Genomic DNA, 19,722 nt, shown 5'->3' with positions numbered 1-19,722 from the left:
AGCCCGGTTAATTTTTTGTATTTTCAGTAGAGACGGGGTTTCACCATGTTAGCCAGGATGTCTTCTTTTTCAAGTTAAATCAAGTACTTACGCTCTTGCATGATCTCACTCACCTCCTCCCCCAATGCCCTTGCAAATTCAACCTCTTTCTCCCTCCTGGATCTTCCCCTCAAGTTTAAAAGCAGTCATTTTCCAACATATATTCATTACACACTGACTACATATGAGGCATTGTACCAGGTAATGGGAATATGGCATGAACTAGATAATTTTTCCCTGCTGCCCAGAGCTTATATTCAATATGTTCAGATTTCTTCTATATAAATCACCTAGGACTAAACTTGTTTTACTATGAAGCTATCATCTTATCTTCCTTATCTACCACCAATGTTCTCACATGAATTGTCTACATTTGTTCATTCTGCCTTCCATTCATTCCTATTCTACAGGCTGACTATACATTATCCAAAATGCTTGGGACCTAAAGAGTTTCAGATTTCAGATTTGTTTTGAAATATCTGCATTATACTTACTGGTTAAGCAACACAAATCAAAAAATCCAAAACCCAAAATGCTCAAATGAGCATTTTCCTTGAGCATCAGGTCAGTGCTCAAAAAGTTTTGGATTTTGGAGCACTGCAGATTTTTGGATTTGGGATGCTCAACCTGTATTGGTAAGGCAATATATCTTCTACCACATCAAATGGTTCTCTCCAAGATTATAATTCATTCACCCATTCCACAAATATTTATCGAACATGGATTATGGGCCAGGAGCTGTTCTAGGTACTGGAAACAAAGTAGTGAATAAAGAAAACAAAGTTCCTGTTCTCAGTCACAGAAACAGACAATAAACAAATAAATATATGGCTGGGCGCGGTGGCTCACGCCTGTAATCCCAACACTTTGGGAAGCTGAGGAGGGCGGATCACAAGGTCAGGAGATCAAGACCATCCTGGCCAACATGGTGAAACCCTGTCTCTACTAAAAATACAAAAAAATTAGCTGGGCGTGGTAGCACGTGCCTGTAATCCCAGCCACTCAGGAGGCTAAGGCAGGAAAATCCCTTGAACCAGGGAGTAGGAGGTTGCAGTGAATCGAGATCACGCCATTGCACTCCAGCCTGGTGAGAGAGCGAGACTCTGTCTCCAAAGAAATATATATATATATATTTATATATATATCTCACTCTGTCATCTAGGCTATGCCTTCTCTTACCACCCAATCGCAATCAGTCACCCTCTCGTCAGTTGCACTCTCATTCTTTTAGTCAACAAGTATTTATTTAGCACCAGGCAGTAATGCTAGAGCAATGAACACAACGGGCAAAATCTGCCCTGTTGGTGCCTTGCATTCTGTCACAAGATGTCTTTATTTCCTTGTTAGCACTGTTTATTTTCTGAAGATCTTGTTTGCTATAAAATCTATAAAATATGTATATATTTATTTATATAAGCATATATATAAGCATATATAAATATATAAGCAATGTTTGCTATAAAATCTATAAAATATGTATACATTTATATTTATATATAAATATATATATAAATATATATATTTTGCCCATTGTGTTCACTACTCTAGCATTACTGCCTGGTGCTAAATAAATACTTGTTGACTAAAAGAATGAGAGTGCGACTGAGGAGAGGGTGACTAATTGTGATTGGGTGGTAAGAGAGGGCATCAGCCTAGATGACAGAGTGAGACCCTGTCTCAAAAAAAAAAAAAAAAAGGAGAAGACCTCACTAAGTTGAGACCTTAACAACAAGAAACCAGCTGTATGAACATCTAGGTTGCCCAGGCTGGAGTATAATGGCGCGATCTCGGCTCACTGCAACCTCCGCCTCCCGGGTTCAAGCGATTCTCCTATCTCAACCTCCTGAGTAGCTGGGATTACAGGCGCCCGCCACTATGCCTGGCTAATTTTTGGTATTTTTAGTAGAGATGGGGTTTCACCATGTTGCCCAGGCTGGTCTCAAACTCCTGACCTCAGGTAATCTGCCCACCTCAGGCTCCTAAAGTGCTGGGGTTACAGGCATGAGCCACTGTGCCCGGCTGCTGCTTTTCTTTTAACTTATTAAAATACATCTTTCATTAAACACAATGCTTAAGTCTTTATGCATGCTAAATCTGTCAATATTTTTCCTTTGTGGTACTAGGGTTAGTATTTGCTTAGGGGGACCTTCACCACTCTAAGATTTTTAAAATATTCTCATATACTCTTTCCAATACTTTTATAGCATTTCTGTCAGTTGCTTTTTTCATTTTGCTTTGTTTTCATTTAGTTCTTCACCCTTCTGGAATTATTTTGTGAATAATATGTGGTAGAAATCTAAGGTTTTTTTCTTCCAATTAAAGGAATTAAGTTGTCTATCATAATGTGTTCATGTTGTATAGTTTATGAATAAAGCTGTAAACACTCTAGAGCAGGAATTAGCAAACATTTTCTGTAAAAGGCTGATATGGTGTTGCTGTGTCCTCACCCAAATCTCATCTTGAATTCCCATGTGTTGTGGGAGGGACCCAGTGGGAGGTAACTGAATCATGGGGGCAGGTCCTTCCCCTACTGTTCTCGTGATAGTAAGTCTCGCAAGATCTGATGGTTATTATAAGGGGGAGTTTTCCTTCACAAGCTCTCTTTAGGCCTGCTGCCATCCATGTAAGACGTGACTTGCTCCTCCTTGCCTTCTACCACGATTGTGAGGCTTCCCCAGCCACGTGAAACCATAAGTCCAATTAAACCTCTTTCTTTTGTAAATTGCCTAGTCTTGGGTATGTCTTTATCAGCAGCATGAAAATGAACTAATACAAAGACCAAATAGTAAATGTTTTTGGCTTGCAGGCCATATAGTCTGTGGCAACTACTAAGCTCTGCAACTGTAGTGCAAAAACAACCACAGACAATATGTAAACAAATAAGTGTGACTGTGTTCCAATAAAACTTTACTTACAAAAATAGATAGCTGGCCTGATCTGGCCTGTAAGCTGTACTTTGCCAACCCCTTCTCTACAGAGTCAATGTCGTAGAGAATATTGAGTAATAGAAACTTATTAATTTGGAGATGTCATATACTTCTGATTTAGAACATTCACTGGAAACAATAAAAGGTCTGCCACAAATTAGGTGACATTAGGATAATTTTTTTTCGCAGTATTAAAGCACAGAAAAGTTAAAAACAGTATCTATGCTCAGAAATTGTTGGTAACCTACCTTAAATTTCTTGCCACCATCTTTAGAAAGTGAAAGGTTCAGTGATTTTATCAAGGCCAAATTATCCTGTTTAGTAAGTTTTTTAATGAGGGCTTCTGTAATATATCTAACTCCTGGATGTGAATCAGCTCCTGAAATTACAGAAACAGATCATCATCAGTAGAGGAAAGACATGAATATCACAAAGAACAAGTCGTTTTGATGTTATATAACAAAAACAAAAATTAAGCCATGCATATACCAAAAAAAGCTGGCTATTTCTAATCATAATGCTTTAATAATATTTTACTTCATAGCATTTCATAATTATAATGAAATAATGATGTAATGATTGTAATACTATAATGTATTGTAATGTAATAACTATAATGTATTGTATATTACAATTAATGTATTGTAATATTATAATGTATTGTAATGTAATAACTATAATGATATAATGATGATAATGGTTATACACACTATAAATATTTGCTGTGTGTCAAGCTTTGGGCTAAGTGGTTTACATTTTTAAAATTTAATTTATACAACAAACCTTTGAGATAGAAGTTATTAATATCATCACTTATTAAAAAAAATCATTTGCTCAAGATCCTACAGCTAATTAAGGCACAAATCCAGAACTTGAATCCAGTCAGAGGAATATAAAACTTGCACTTTTAACTATATGAAGTTTTTAGCAATATTTTCATGTTAGTTTTTAAAAATAAACTGGTAATACTTAGTTGTTGTTTTTTTAGAAAATTCCAATCTGAAGTTCAGAAACACTGAAATTCTTAAAAATCCTCTTTTCCTATTTTTTTATGGTAAGAAACTCTGAATTTGTTGCTCTTTTAAATAGAGAAAATCACAACATATTTTACAGAGCTAGAGCAGTCACTTACTTGATGGATGGCAAATCTGGTCTTATAACTTTCCTAGATACTGTTGTCAAAGACTGTTAATGCCATATTACATTTTACAAAAGTAGCCCTAAAAAGAAAATCATCTCTTGGTTCTTGCCTTATGAGTCAGAAAAAATTAATCCTGGGTTGAGATCCAGGCTGTGAGCCAAAGATTCTCTAAGATTATTTACAAGTTAGTATTAAATTTATTTTGGTTCAAAATAAAATGATTTTTAAATTTAACTTGGCTTGTTCTGGGAAAGAAAATTGATTAATATTTGATTAATATTCTAAATTTGATAATATTCTAAAATATTAATCAAATTAGAAATAACAATATGCCAACTAGCAGTAAAGATATAGTATAAACTCAATGTTGTTAATGCTTACTAATAAAACCTGATTAGAGTTTAATGCCTATTATTTCATGACTTACCAAAGAATAACTTACTTTTGAAGTTAAATGCTCTACCACTAAGCTATACCCCCAACAATGCACTTTTGAGAACAGATTCCTAGACTAACAGATACTTTTAAGAAAAAACTAAAACACTAGTGGAACATACATACATGTTCCATATGTGGAAATCAGTCCATTCACAGATAAGCAGTTTGCTAATAAAAAGACTGGCATAGGCCAAGTATGGATAACTTTTTTTACTGAATTAAGGCGCTCCACTCTGAAGTGAACAGATCTTCCCTCCCCTTAACCAAAGAGGATGGCAAGTTTTGGGATGAGTTTTAAGACACTCTCCTACCACAAAGCTTCCTCTTTCTGAAAACTCCCTCTTTGAATCCACTGACATGTTTACCCTCACCCAGAAACCTCAATCCTCCCACTGTCCTTACACAATTTCTGTTAATAAAAACAACAGATCAAATTAGTACCAGAATGTTACACTTGGACCAAAAATGCAAGCTGAAAATTTTCTATCTCTACTTAAAGTATGTGGTCAGACCAATTCTTAGATTAAAAAGTGATACCTTTATGGTCTTGATAGTCCAAAAGCATATTGTTTTCATCTGCAATCTCAACTTGCTCACACCACTGTCCTCCAGAATGAAAAGGTAGAGTCTCTGATCCAATCAAAGGTGAAAGTGACCTAGATCTCATACTGGACATAGATGATGGGATAGGAGAGTGAGATGACGATGGTATCTTTGCTTTGGAGAATATTTTTTGTTGAGAACCTTTCTTCATTGCAAGAATAAAGCCAGGTGTTCATCAAAACCTGTAAGAGTTTTCAGTATATTCAACAAGATTAATTTTTAAGAGTTATCAAAACTATTATTTCTAGAACCTTCAGGTCTATAAAGTTAAAAACTCAGAGGCTATAAATGCTAGGACCCATACTACTCCAAGCTGATGGAGCAGACACTGTATCAAACATCACTGATGACCTTGCCAGAAAGAAAAGGGATCTCCAGAGGGGCTAGAATTGACACATGCTCCAGCTGGAAGTGTTGTCATTCCTGTTCTGTTTATTGAACCAAACTAGTCCCAAGGCCCCTTTTACCCACATAAGGGGGTCCTAGAATTCAGGAAGCTGGAATATTTGGCAACCAGCAGTATTTAATACTGATGAGCACTCTCTCCTTCCTCAAAGTTTCTTCCTTTGGTTTCTGGGACACCACATTCTCCTGGTATCCTCCTGCCTCCCTGGCCACTCCATGGACTCCTTTGCTGGCTTTTGTTCCTCCTTGCAGTGTAATTTAAACATCAGAACTCCTCAGTGGTACCTTCTAGTTTCTCTCTAATCTTATCTTGGACAAATTAATGCACACCCATGGTTCCCAATGCCACGTGTTTACTCTATTTAATTTTTTTTTTTTTTTTTTTGAGACGGAATCTCGCTGTTGTCACCCAGGCTGGAATGCAATGGTGCAATCTCAGCTTACTGCAACCTCTGCCTCCCAGGTTCAAGCTATTCTTCTGCCTCGACCTCCTGAGTAGCTGGGATTCCTGGTGCCTGCCACCATGCCCGGCTAATTTTTGTACTTTTAGTAGAGACAGGGTTTCGCCATGTTGGCCAGGCTGATCTCGAACTCCTGACCTCAGGTGATCCACCTGCCTTGGCCTCCCAAAGTGCTGGGATTACATATGGGCGTGAGCCACCACACCCTGCCGATATTTATATCCTCAATCCAATCTTTCTCTGAGCTCCAGACTCCTATTTCCAATTGCCTACGTGATATCTCATTGGCATCCTACCCTCAGTTCATATTGAATTTATTATTTACCCCATTCCTCCTCTCACTCTCCTGTTCCTCTTCCAGTGTTCCCTAAATAGTGAACACTGCTCACTGGAATAAGTCAAAAACCTGGGAGTCATTCTTGACACCTCCCTCTTCCCTTGTCCCATACTCAGTCAATCGCTAAATCCTGTTAATTCTTACTCCCAAACACCTCTCAAATTAAGTCTGCTTCTTTCCATTTCCACTCTCACACACTCTAATCCAAGCCCTCATCAAACTACTGTAACAGCTTCTAACTGATCTGTCTACAAGCTCTCTTGCCTTACTCTTCCATCATTACATTGCAGTCAGATAGCCAGAGTGATCTGTTTAAAAAGTAAATCCAGTCCAGGAGCGGTGGCTCATGCCTATAATCCCCGCACTTTGGGAGGCCGAGGTGGGTGGATCATCTGAGGTCAGGAGTTCGAGACCAGCCTGGCCAACATGGCAAAACCCCGTCTCTACTAGAAATACAAAAATTAGCTAGGCGTGGTGGCATGCACCTGTAATCCCAGCTACTTGGGGTCGAGGGGAGGAGGCTGAGGCAACAGAATCTCTTGAACCCAGGAGGCAGAAGCTGCAGTAAGCCGAGATCGTGCCACTGCACTCCAGCCTGGGAAACAGAGCGTGTGACTCCATCTCAGGAAAAAAAAAAAAAAAAAAAAGTAAATCCAGCAGTCTGTAATGAAGGAAATCTTTACCATGGCCTACAAGGTGGTCCCCCATGATCTGTCACTGTCGCTCTAGATTCACCTCTGTCATTCATTCCCTCAATTGTGGGCTCCAGTCACACTGGCCTCCTCACAGTAATAATAATGCTTGATCGCATTCTTTTTACCATGTTAATTCGTAGTCTTCCTTCAGAGATCAGCTCAACTGTTGCTTCTTCAGGAAAGCCTCCAGTGTAGGGCAGATGAAGTGAAGTCCCCAGTTCTATACTCTCAATGAATTTGTATTTTTTCCTCACGTAATCAGTTTGAAATTACACATTTATGTCATTTTGCTTAACATTTGTCTCCATTCTGAACTGTATGCTCCATGAGAGCCTGTCTGTTTTGTTTACAGTATCTCCCGAGTCTAGCATAGTGCCTGGTACCTAGCAGGAACTCAATACATATTTGTTGAATAAACGAATGAACAGAGTTATCTTCCAGTCATCCCTCTGCATCGTCCACCAATATTGATTCTATCTCCAAAATATTTTGAAATTCGTGTCTATCCATCTTCACAGCTACTGCCCTAGATCCAACTTTTATCCTCTCTTGCTTAGACTATTAAGATAGTCTCGGAACCAGCTTCCTTCCAATTCTCCTTTGCTTTATCCTCAATCCATCCTCTACCTTTGACCCACTTATATAATAAAAACAAAAGAAATGTAATGGTTCCCAATGCCTGTGAGTCTAAACATTTTGGCACCATGCACTACAAACAGGACTCATCACAGTCTGGTCCAAACTTTCTGGCCTCCCCACCACATACCATTGCTCTAGTCATCTTTTTGTCATTACCTGAACACATCATGAGTTTTTGCTCATGAAATTCCCTTTCCTTAAAGGGAATTTGTTAAAGGGAATTAAACATCCTCTTCTTTCTCTCAACAAATTAAAATGTTACTTTTCTTGTGAAGACTTTCCAGAAATCTACTTTCTTCTGACAGAATGAATCCTCCCTGTTTATTACACTGAATATACCTACTATATATCTTTTGCTTGCTCAGAATGTAACCACCACAAGTGGAGGAGTAATCTCTGAATTCCCAGCAGCTCCATGGTGTCTAGGTCATGAATACACCTAACATCTTATAACTAGAATTCACTCTGTTTAAAAACCATACTTTCAACAGTGTGCTCTTTCATGCATGTGCTCTCTCTCTGTATGCATATTTTTTATTGCAATGTATCATACATAAAGTACATAAATCGTAAGTGTATATAGCTTCATGAATTTCTATACAGTGAACACAAGCTATGTAATTGGCATCCAGGTAAAGAAACAGAATGTTTCCAGAATCCCAGAAGTCCTCTCATGCCCCCTTCCAGTCACTAACTCCCACACATGGGTAATCACCATCCTGACTTCCAACACCACAGATTTTTGAACTATTTTTGAACTTTAGAGAAATGGAACCATAAAATATCTTTTGAATCTGCCCTTTTTGTTAAATATTGTTTCTGAAATTCATTCATATTTGTCTCATGCTATATGAAAAACATCTGATCACTTCAAACTTCAGTGTCTACTATTCTTATCTACAAAATCAATTTATAGATCTTCCAGAAGGAACTAAAGCATTTGTTAATGAAAGAGACCTTGGTCAAATTCCTTTAAATGTTTTCATATAAAAATATTTCTTTTCCTATATGAAAGAAAGGTAAAGTTCATGACCATTAAGGCTCAGAATGGTTTAGCACTGTGACTTGATTAGTCCTTAAAAATGACATCCTCAGCCGGGCGCAGTGGCTCATGCCTATAATCCCAGCACTTTGAGAGGCTGAGGCAGGCGGATCACGAGGTCAGGAGATCGAGACCATCCTGGCTAACATGCTGAAACCCCGTCTCTACTAAAAATACAAAACATTAGCCAGGCGTGGTGGCAGGTGCCTATAGTCCCAGCTACTCGGGAGGCTGAGGCAGGAGAATGGTGTGAACCCGGGAGGCGGAGCTTGCAGTGAGCCAAGATAGCTGAACATGTGGAGGTGTCTGGAGGATGGCATGCTGGCGAGAGTATGAAAACTTCATACCCCTTTCCACATACCTTGCCCTATGCAACTCTTCCTCTGGCTGTTTATTTTGTAATATCCTTTATAATAAATGGGAAAATGTAAGTAGTATTTCTCTGAGTTCTGTGAGCCACTCAAGCAAATTAATTGAACCCAAGGAGGGGGCAGTGGGAGTCCCAATTTATAGCTTGGTGGTCAGAAGTATAGGTGGCAATCTACTACTTGTAATGGGCATCTGAAGTTGGTGGCACTTTTGTGGGACTGAGTCCTTAACCTGTGGGATCTGATGCTATCTTCAGGCAGACAGTGTCAGAATTGAACTGACTAAGAGGACACGCAGCTGGTGTCCACTGCAAGAAGTATCTGGTGTATGGGGCAACAACCCTTACACATCTGATGTCACAAGTATCGTACTGTGTGGTACGGCAGTAGGAAAAACATTTTGAGTTTTTCATATCTCTATTAAAAGATAATATGCCTTCACAAGCATATGGGTATATATAAGCTGCGATTATACAGAAACTTCCTGCAAACTCCCGGCTTTCTGTCTAACAGCTGGCCATAAAGAAATTAAGACTCTCATTCCATAGGGGTCCTACCCAATACCCAGGAGGAAGGAATGCTGCACAGAAAGGCCAAGAGAAATCTGGAGAGGTAGGTCTTGCTGAGTTTCCTCACTCAGTCTATTAGCATTAGATCATACCCATTTTATCCAATCCTATTTCTACACAGCTGTCCATACTTCATTGATCCTAAGCATAAAAATGGATAATTTTTTCTGCATTTTTGGATCTTCATTCTGAAGGCTCCCATGACACATAAAGCTTTGATCAAATAAATTTGCTACGCTTTTCTCTTGTCAACCTGTCTTTGTTACAGGGGTGTTGGCCATGACCTTTATGATGGGACAGAAAGGAATTACTCCCTTTCCTCCCCTACAGAACTTATACAGTATATAAAGGAGAGATTACACTAATATAATCTATTAATATATTCAATTTTTGGAATTCCTCTTTGGATTCTGCTTTCAAACTAACTCTTAAGTCTCACAAGAAAATCGGGTCCATCGTTTCAGGTACACTTTGTTTTTATTTTCCCAATTTGATCACTAACCTTACTCAGTAAACTTGACTGAGTAAGGTTATGAATTTTGTCTACTTCCAAAAATTTAATGAAAAGATGATGATTGAAGTTAATTCTAAAGAATATCATACTAGTGGCTAACATTTACGGAGGGCTTACCATGCACCAAATATTGTGATATTTCGTCAGGCACGGTGTGTATACTTGCAGTCCCAGTTACTCCAGAGGATAAGGCAGGAGGATCGCTTGATCCCAGGAGCTCCAGGTTACAATGTGCTATGATCAGCCTTGTGACTGGCCACTGCACTGCAGCCTGGGCAACACAGGGAGCCCGTCTCTAAAAAACAGACAGACAAATATATGTTGTGATAAGCTCTTTATGTGTATCATCATATTGAAAGAATTGAATACAACAACTCTATGAGATAAGTGTTATTTCCCATTTTACAGATGAAGATCTTAAATAATTTGCCCAAAATTCCTTAACTAATTGGTTTAGCTAAAACTTGAAACGTGATTTAATTCAAAACTCGTGTTTTTAATGACCATGTCATATAGCTATCTCAGTTTCCTGGAGTCTAGATTATGTTTCCTTTGTTCTCTATGGCCTAGCATGATGCCATAGGCGGCAGGTGCCTGTAATCCCAGCTACTTGGGAGGCTGAGGCACAAAAATCACTTGAACTGGGGAGGTGGAGGTTGCGGTGAGCCAAGATCGTGCCCCTGCACTCTATCCTGGGCGACAGAGTGAGACTCCATCTCAGAAAAACAAAACAAAAAAAATCCTGAAGGAAACCCAGAAAATTTTATACAAAGAAAGGATCTCTGATATCATGATCTGGCCTCTCAAGGTGAGTAGTTTGAAAGAAATAAAAACCTGTCATTTTTTTGTTTTTAAAAAGCTGATTATTATTTCACATACATTACAATATAGCCAAATGCCCCATTCCAATAGCCTCATTCACTACAGGTTAAGCACTCCAAATCTGAAAATCTAAAATATTTGAATATAAATATAAAAAATATAAACAAGTATAAAGCAAATATTCCAAAATCTGAAAAAATCCAAAATCCAAGGCACTTTTGATAGCAAGCATTTTGGATGAGAGATAATCAACCTGTACTTTATTTTTATTTTTTTGGAGACAGCATTTCACTATGTTGTCCAGGCTGATCTTGAACTCCTGAGCTCAAGCAATCCTCCCACCTCTACCTCCCAAAGTGTTAGGATTACAGGCATGAGCTACCACACCTGGCCTTCAACCTGTACTTCAAACCGTGAACTTAAATGTACCTGTACTTTTTCCTTCATTTTCTCATATTAAACTATACATATGGATCAGAAAAACTCCCCCAAGTCACATAACTGCTATTTATGCCATTTCCACAAGGCTTTTGGTCTAAATTTCAAGCGCGGTAAACAATTTTTGTGACTTATAACACAATTTTGCCATGGAAAAAAGTCTTTTAGTAATTTTAATATTATGAAATACATACTTAGTCCCTTTTGCTGTCATAAGTATCTCTTTGTATACTAATGAGTTGACTGATAGCTAGCCACCTCTAGGCAGCTTCGGGATCGTGGCTGGTCACTAGAAAGAGGGAGGGGAGAGGGGCTAAAGGTTGAGTTGATCACCAATGGCCAATGATGTAATCAATCAGGCCTACATAATGAAGCCTCCATAAAAATTTAAAAGACTGGGTTTGGGGAGCATCCAGAAAGCTGGACGCAGGGAGGGTCCTGGAGGGGAATCCACGCAGAGAGGGTGTGGAAGCTCTACGCCCCTTCCCACCTGCCTTACGCTATGCATCTTTTCATCTATATCCTTTGTAATATCTTTTATAATAAACCAGTAAATGTAAGTAAGTGCTCCCTGAGTTCTGTGAGCTGCTCTAGCAAATTAATCAAACCCAAGGAGGGAGTTGTGGGAATTCTGATTTATAGCTGGTCAGTCAGAAGCACAGGTAAAACTGAGGCTTGCAATTGGCATCGGAACTTGGGGGCAGTCTTGTGAGCCAGCCTTCAACCTGAGGGATGTGACACTGTCTCCAGGTAGACAGTGTCAGAATTGAACTGAACTAGAGGACAGTCCTGTGGTGCCCACCACTGCAGAACTGACTGCTTGCTTAATGTGTGGGGGAAAATCCTACAGAATCACGTTGTGAGCGTATAGTGGGAGAAATTGAGTTTAATCTGTAGTCTCAGTAATATTATTTTTTTCTTTTTTTGAGACAGAGTCTCGCTCTGTCGCCCAGGCTGGAGTGCAGTGTTGTGATCTTGGCTCACTATAACCTCCGCCTCCCAGGTTCAAGTGATTCTCCCCCCCCAACCTACCGAGTAACTGGGATTACAGGTGCACAGCACCACGCCCGACTAATTTTTTTTATTTTTAGTAGAGATGAGGTTTCGCCATGCTGGCCAGGCTGGTCTCAAACTTCTGACCTCAGGTGATCCACCCACCTCGGCCTCCCAAAGTGCTGGGATTACAGCCACCACGCCCAGCCCTCAGTAATACTATTGATGCTGCTAAGCTGCACTGGCATTCTCCTTCTAAATAAGGATAACACTCTAAAATTTGAGAAAAGCTAAGAGGCATGTGCTTAGGTAAAATCTTATTCCTAATTAAATGGATTAAATGATGACATTTATTATAGTATGTATAGTACGTAGTTGGGGTTTTTTTTCCCCCCTGAGGCAAGGTCTTTCTCTGTCACCCAGGCTGGAGTATAGTGGCATGCTCATGGCTCACAGCAACCTTGCCTTCTTGGGCTCAAGTGATCCTCCTACCTCAGCCTCCTGAGTAGCTAGGACTACAGGCGCATATAACCATGCTCGGCTAATTTTTTATTTTTTGTAGAGATGGGGGTCTCACTATAGTTCCCAGGTTGGTCTTGAACTCCTGGGCTCAAGTGATCCTCCTGCCTCAGCCTCCCAAAGTGCTGGGATTACAGGTGTGAGCCACTGTGCCCAGCCTGTAGTTTTTACATCCTAATGACCAAGACCCTTTAGGTCTCACCAGACTATCATGAGGTCCTTTATTACCTCTCCTGATTAGTAAAAGTCAGGCTTACTCATTCATAGACTTAAACCCTTGGTTGCCACAGCTTCTGTAAAGCTTGGACACTGAAACAAGATACATGTAATCAGTCTCAGAGAATAGCTAACTCAGTGAAGTGGGCTTAGGGGTTTACAGTGTCTGAGAACGGCTGGCATTATTTCTTAGGCTACTGCCTGGAGGTGGTAAATGCTGAATTATAATTTTAAGGGAGAGATGAGGATGTAGTTTGATCTAGGATGTTGTTTGCAATCACATGAACAAAGACCAAGCAAGCAATGGAAAAATGAAGACAACTGAGAGGTAGGCTAGGGCGAGTAAAGGAGCAGGATAAAGAGAAAAAAAAAGCAAATAAAGTTCAGAGCTACAGTTGTATTTTAAAGGTTGTCTGCAGAGCAAGAGAAAGCCATTGGAATGACATGATAATCAGAATCCTATGTCCAGGCAACAAAACACTACCCATCCTGCCACCTATAAACCCAGATACTTGCTCTAACAATTCAGTCCATCACAGCTTAGTACAGACTGCAAACTCTACCTCCATCCAGCCTTTCCTAACCTTCCTAACTTCCCATCTTCTTTGATCTCCAAATAAGGCAGACCTCCTTCTGTCTCTCTACAGACTCCCTAATATGCAAATACCCATCCCCATTTATTAACCCCCATATCCCTCTCCTTAGCCCTTTAATTGGATTTCAGTACTTTCCAAGTCTACTTCATCCCATACCCTCTGACCTACTGAAATACTTTTACTCCTTAACCTTCTTTCAAATATCCTGATTCCAATTCCTCTGCAAAGTCTCCAGCCATTTTTCTTTCCAAAGCCAATTCCCCCATTCTGTGCTGGCCACCCACCTCTGCCTCCCACCCACCTCTGCCTCCCATTCTTCTTGATCCCATTCTGAATGCCAATTTTCCCACAAATTCTATCCCAGTTCCCTAACACAGTAATAGTCTCCCCCATTTCTCTATGGGGAGACTATTACTCCCCATATAGAGACTCAACATTTCTCTATCCATCCAGACTTCCCAAGCTGCTCATCTCTCTTCATGCCAGAAAATACCCTGACATCCTAATGCGTTCCAATACTCTGACCTCCAATTACTCCCCTCCCTAAACAAAATACTCAAACCTCCATCCATTCCTCTTCATCCCAACCGAACTGCCTGCCTATTTGCCTTTCCGTCCTGATACTCTAGCCTCTATATCCTTCTCCATCCTATTAAAAGCCTGAATCCCCCTCTCCCATCTCTCTTCTTCTGCTCAGATACCCTAAAACTCAAGCTTCCCATCTCTTTCCATTAATTATTCAATTTTATTGAGCAACTTTTATGTAGGAAGAACCATGCTACCATGCTAGAATCTAAGCTCAAGATGCAGATTTTATCTCCCTATTACCCATGATCTCTGCACCAAGCAGTCCCCTTCATAGCATTTTATAACCATTATTTGTGAAACTACTTGGTTGTTGCCTGTTTCTCCTTCTAGACTATAAGCTACAAGAGAGCAGAGGTTTTGTCTGTTGTTCTATAAACAATAAATATTTGTTGACTGAAGGACTGTATTAAACACTTAGACAATACCAAATTTAAATCCTCAAAGATTTAGCTGTATAGGATCAGAATTATTAACCTCATTTACAAGTGGAAATGTATCTGAACAGTTAAAAGCTTGGATTCTGGAACGAAACAGCCTGAGTTCAAATTCTGATTTTCCACTTACTGTGTGACCTTAGGCAAATTACTTAACCTCTCTGGTCCTCAGTGCTATCACTTTTTAAATGGGGATGATAACCTCATAGAAGTTATTTTAAATTCTAAATGAGGTTAATACGTGCAAAGTGCTTAAAACTGGATCTGACAAATAGTGAACACCCAAAAATGATTCGCAATTATTTGGACAAATGAGGAAACATGATCAGGAAGGTTCAGACACATGCCCAGGGTCACAGACCTGGTTAAGTTACACAAGGTGGCAGAATTGAGGCTTCAACCCAAGTTTGTCTGGCTTCAAAATTCCCTAGTCCCTTAACGAATATAACGGAAGTGTTTGCTCTTCCCCTCCTTTTAGCATTTCGTCCCCATATCCTGTCATATTTGTCCACGCACCGTACTCCGTTCGATACCGTGACAACCCGTCAGAACGCCCAAACTGTCCTTTCTCCCGCTCACTCCCCACAGATAGCTGGCACATCCCAGCTCTCCCCTCAGCTCAGGTGGCAGGACCCACAACCTTCTGGGCGCCGCACCCTAACTTCCACACGTCCCCACGCTCTGGTTCTTCATCCCCAATCGCCCCCCGCCGTCCCCACCTCTTCCATCCAAACCTCCCTCCTTCATCCACCGCCCCACGCCCGTTCCGGGCCCTCCCCTCTTTCCCGTCCAATCCCAATTCCCAGACACGCGCCCCCGCCCCGAATCCATCCCAAGCCGGCCCACCCCACGCCCGGTCCGGGCCTTCCCGCCTTTGCCGCCGGCCCCCACCGCTGGGGCCGGACACCGGGGAACGGGCTCGGCCAGGTCTGACGCTCACCGCCTAGGAGCCGAGCCGAGCAGTCCCGCAGGCTGAGGTGGAGCAGGAGAAGTTCGGGCTCTTTCCTCAGGCGCCCAGCGGCGAGGCGGCCATTTTGTTGTGTTGTGCCGGTTGCCGAGGGGCCGCGCGCGCGTGGGCGGGGCCTGTCTCAGCCACGCCCTTCTCCCGCTCCTGTACTGTTGAAAGGGACGCGGAGGCGTTTCCCGCCGCTTTTGCAGCCAGCGCGCTAGGATGCGGGGGAGTCTTGGTCGTGAGGCTTCCGGCCGCGCGGGGCCGACGGGATGCGGTGCCTTCGCCTTCGGATTGCGTTGCAGGTGAAGTGTCGGGTGCAGAGTCAGGGGGAGCAGAGGTTTTATGCGGCAGCTGCCCGCAGTGCTGTGGCCTTCGCTGAGACAAAGCTGCTGCCGCCACCCTCTGAAACACGGACACGCTTCTCAGGGCCTGTGTCCGAGGACGGCCTGAGGCACCGGCGCAGCGCCTCCCCAGCCTCCCCCACTTCTGATGCCTGCGGGCCATGAGCGAGTGTTCTTCACAGCACACTTCTCTCTGACAGTCGTATCTAAAGCGAATTCCCTCCAGGGACCGAACTGCCCAGGCTCGGATGAACCTCAGAGCGGACGCAGCTTGGGCTCCAGCTGTCGCGTGAGGTTCAGGGAGCCTGGGAATCCTGGGCAGAGGATGTTCCTCTGATTGCTACAAGGGAGTTAAAGCAAGAAGCATTTGCACAGGCTTCATCTGGGGCTTGCCCATGAGCACGGCGTTCACGACATGCATTCGACAGATATTTTAAAGAATTTAGCAGATACTGGGCTGGATGCTAGGGAAACACAAGTTTTTTTTAAAGTGTTATCACCATTGACGCCTTTCACCCAGTAGCCTCCCGTTTTGAAGGTATACCCTGGACCATGTTACCATCAGAGGCTGCACCCGCTCCAGAAATCCCCAGTGCAATCGCTCCCCATCCTTGACTATAATCCTATCATCTTAGCAGCGTGCCTGCTCAAAAGACCCCTATGCCAGCATAATTCTAAACTTCCTTGCGTCTTCCAGTCCCTTGTTCTTACAATTTTCTCGCAATCATTCTATCTTGTCTTCATTTCCTTTCTTCACTACAGAGTTTATAGGCCACCTGTATAACACTATTTTAGAAACTCCCTCTCTCTCTGTCTCAGTTTCCTTACCTATGAAATGAGGTCCTTTTACCTATTAACACTTACGACAGTTTTCCTGATAATTATAAAAGTGAATCCAGGCCGGGCGCTGTGGCTCATGCCTGTAATCCCAGCACTTTTGGGAGACCAAGGTGGGAGGATCACTTGAGGTCAGGAATTCAAGCCCAGCCTGGCCAACAAGGTGAAATCCCGTCTCTACTAAAAATACAAAAATTACCCGGGCGTGGTGGCGCACGCTTGTCATCTCAGCTACTTGAGAGGCTGCAGGAGGATCGCTTGAACCCGGGAGGCGGAGGTTGCAGTGAGCCGAGATCGCGCACTCCAGCCTGGGCGACAGAGGAGACTCCATCTCAAAAAAAAAAAAAAAGGCCAGTTTTCCTGATAATTATAAAAGTGAATCTATGTGAAAGAACTTAGAACAGTGAAGGACCCATAGTAAGTTCTCAATATGTCTTAGGTATTTCGTTATTAGACAAAGGTTACCCAGAAGCGATACTTCTTTCTACGCCCGAAAGAAGAGTTTAAGCAAGGACTAGAGAGGTGGGGAAGAATTTGCTTGGCAAAGGGAACAACTTGTGCAAACCCCAGAAGCGGGAGAAAAGAGCTTGGCAATGTGCTGAATGTTAAGTAATTCAGTGTGGCTGGAACAAAACATGAGTATGGAAACATGAAGTAGTTCAGTATGGCTCGTGCAAAAATCTGGGGTGGAGAAGCTAAATCTGGAAAAGGGACCTTATTATAAGCAGTATTAGGCACTTCCATCTTTCCTTAAGGCAGAGATGGCTTCACCTCTATAGGAAATTCAGGGGACGTCCAACAGGGAATAAGCTGCAATAAACATGGGGATGCAGATGTGTCTTTGATTTACTTTGATTTACTGATTTCCTTTTCCTTTTACTTAACTGTGATTCCCATTGACATTTAAGTGAATGGTGCTGTCCTCTCCCCAGCTATTTATACAACGCAGAAGGAAGCCCTTGGAGTTTAAACGCAGAATTTTTGAAAAGCTCCACTTAAAATTAAAAGGAGATTACATTCATTTTTTTTTTCTTTTTTTCTTTTTTGAACAGAGTCTGGCTGTGTCACCCAGGCTGGAGTGCAGTGGCAGGATCTCGGCTCAATGCAACCTCCGCCTCCCGGGTTCAAGCGATTCTCCTGCCTCAGCCTCCCTAGTAGTTGGGTTTACAGGCACGCACCACCACGGCCAGCTAATTTTTGTATTTTAGTAGAAACAGAGTTTCACCATGTTGGTCAGGCTGGTTTCGATCTCCTGACCTCACGTGATCCGCCCGCCTCTGCCTCCCAAAGTGCTGGGATTACAGGCGTGAGCCACCGCGCGCGCCCTGCGGAGATTACATTCATTTTTAATCGAAGTTCAGGTGATATTTATTAGTTTGGAATGTGTACGTTGCTGAGTTTCGGTTCTATTTGCATATGTTTTGACACCCGTCGTTTCGGTTTCTTGTACCCAGAGACTTAGATTTATTGCGTAACCTCATTGCTGTGTCCCTCAAAGTCTGTAATGGTATTCACGTGGGATCCATTATCAAGCCGTGGTGTGCTGGTGTAGTTCATTATCAATCATATTAGTATCAATTAGTAGCCATCAAATATACACAAAAAGTCCAGAGGGTGGCGCAAAACACTTTTCTCTTGGGTAATCTTTCAGTCCATATCCAGTTAGCCGCGGATGGGTACTCACCGGTCCCATGTTGCCCCCTTTTCCTACTCATACAGACCTCTGCTGGTGTCTAGCATCATCTCTAAAGAAGCTAGAGACTTCAAAGGAGAGACCTTTCTCCAGTTAATTTGAATATTAACTGTCTCTCTTAGCATGCTAAAAGAACTTCCTTCTCCAAAGCAGAAGTGAGAATACGAAAGTAGCTCAGACAACTCTTGCATTCCACACTATTTTTCTTTATCTGATAATATGAAGAATGTACTCTGAGTTGCATTTACAATACAAATATTAGCCACGTCAGGGTGACCTAGCTTTTACTCAGTTCTTTTTTTTCCAAATGGTAGCAAAGCTATTCTGTTTAAACTTCCCTCAGCATTTTGCAACCCAGTTTAATCATTTTGCGAATTTGTTTTAGAGAAGAATCAGACTAGTTTGTCAGTCAGGGATGGCAGCTTTCATTATTGCCATTTCTTTCTGTGACTGGCTAGTGCGATTTTGTTGTTGTTTTGTTTTTTAAGACAAGGTCTCACTCTGTCACCCAGGTTTTAGTGCAGTGACACAATCATAACTCACTGAAGCCTTGACTTCTCGGGCTCAAGCGATCCTCCTCCGTCAGCCTCCCGAATAGCTCAGTCTATAGGTGTGCACCACCACACCTAGCTAATTTTTAAACTTTTTGTAAAGATGGGGTCTTGCTGTGTTGCCCAGGCTGGTCTTAAACTCCTGGGCTCAAGCAATCCTCCCACCTCAACCTCCCAAAGTGCTGGGATTACAGGCATGAGCCAGCATACCCAGCCTGATTTTTTTTTTAATTTTTATTCATTTATTTTTGTTTTGCTTTTGTTGGTGTTTTTTGTTTTTTGTTTTTGTTTTTGTTTTTTTGAGACAGAGTCTCACTCTGTTGCCCAGGCTGGAGTGCAGTGGCACGATCATGGCTCACTGCAACCTCCACCTCCAGGGTTCAAACAATTTTTGTGCCTTAGCCTCCCCAGTAGCTGTGATTACATGTGTGTGACACCATACCCAGCTATTTTTTTTTTTTTTTGTATTTTTAGTAGAGACAGTGTTTCACCATGTTGATCAGGCTGGTCTTCAACTGCTGGCCTCAAGTATCTGCTTGCCTTGGTCCCCCAAAGTGCTAGGAT

At 41.8% G+C, this 19,722-nt stretch overlaps 2 protein-coding genes across 25 annotated transcripts in view; one reads left to right on the top strand and one right to left on the bottom strand.

Moving 5' to 3' along the window:
• Positions 1 to 16,541, bottom strand: part of CNTRL (centriolin) — a 102,386-nt gene extending 85,845 nt beyond the window's left edge. For 21 of the 22 annotated variants that reach the window (XM_063649877.1, XM_063649882.1, XM_063649886.1 and 18 more), the window contains exons 1-4: positions 15,725 to 16,541; positions 10,296 to 10,473; positions 5,083 to 5,330; positions 3,215 to 3,345 (exon numbers count right to left, since the gene is read on the bottom strand). In XM_063649877.1, coding sequence (XP_063505947.1) covers positions 3,215 to 3,345; positions 5,083 to 5,299 — 348 coding nt within the window. In that variant the 5' untranslated portion in view covers positions 5,300 to 5,330; positions 10,296 to 10,473; positions 15,725 to 16,541. The remainder of the gene's footprint in view (positions 1 to 3,214; positions 3,346 to 5,082; positions 5,331 to 10,295; positions 10,474 to 15,724) is intronic. The other variant, XM_063649878.1, reaches the window with a different exon arrangement.
• The window catches only part of C5 (complement C5), a 127,398-nt gene continuing 123,289 nt past the window's right edge, over positions 15,614 to 19,722 (top strand). Inside the window, exon 1 of one of the 3 annotated variants that reach the window (XM_054501275.2) lies at positions 15,614 to 16,038. In XM_054501275.2, coding sequence (XP_054357250.1) covers positions 15,956 to 16,038 — 83 coding nt within the window. In that variant the 5' untranslated portion in view covers positions 15,614 to 15,955. The remainder of the gene's footprint in view (positions 16,039 to 19,722) is intronic. The other 2 variants (XM_054501278.2, XM_054501277.2) reach the window with 2 other exon arrangements.

Source organism: Pongo pygmaeus, chromosome 13, assembly GCF_028885625.2.
Source record: "Pongo pygmaeus isolate AG05252 chromosome 13, NHGRI_mPonPyg2-v2.0_pri, whole genome shotgun sequence".
NCBI lineage: Eukaryota > Metazoa > Chordata > Mammalia > Primates > Hominidae > Pongo > Pongo pygmaeus.
The sequence above is the reverse complement of the archived record's forward strand: the minus strand, read 5'-3'. Positions and strand labels throughout refer to the sequence as shown.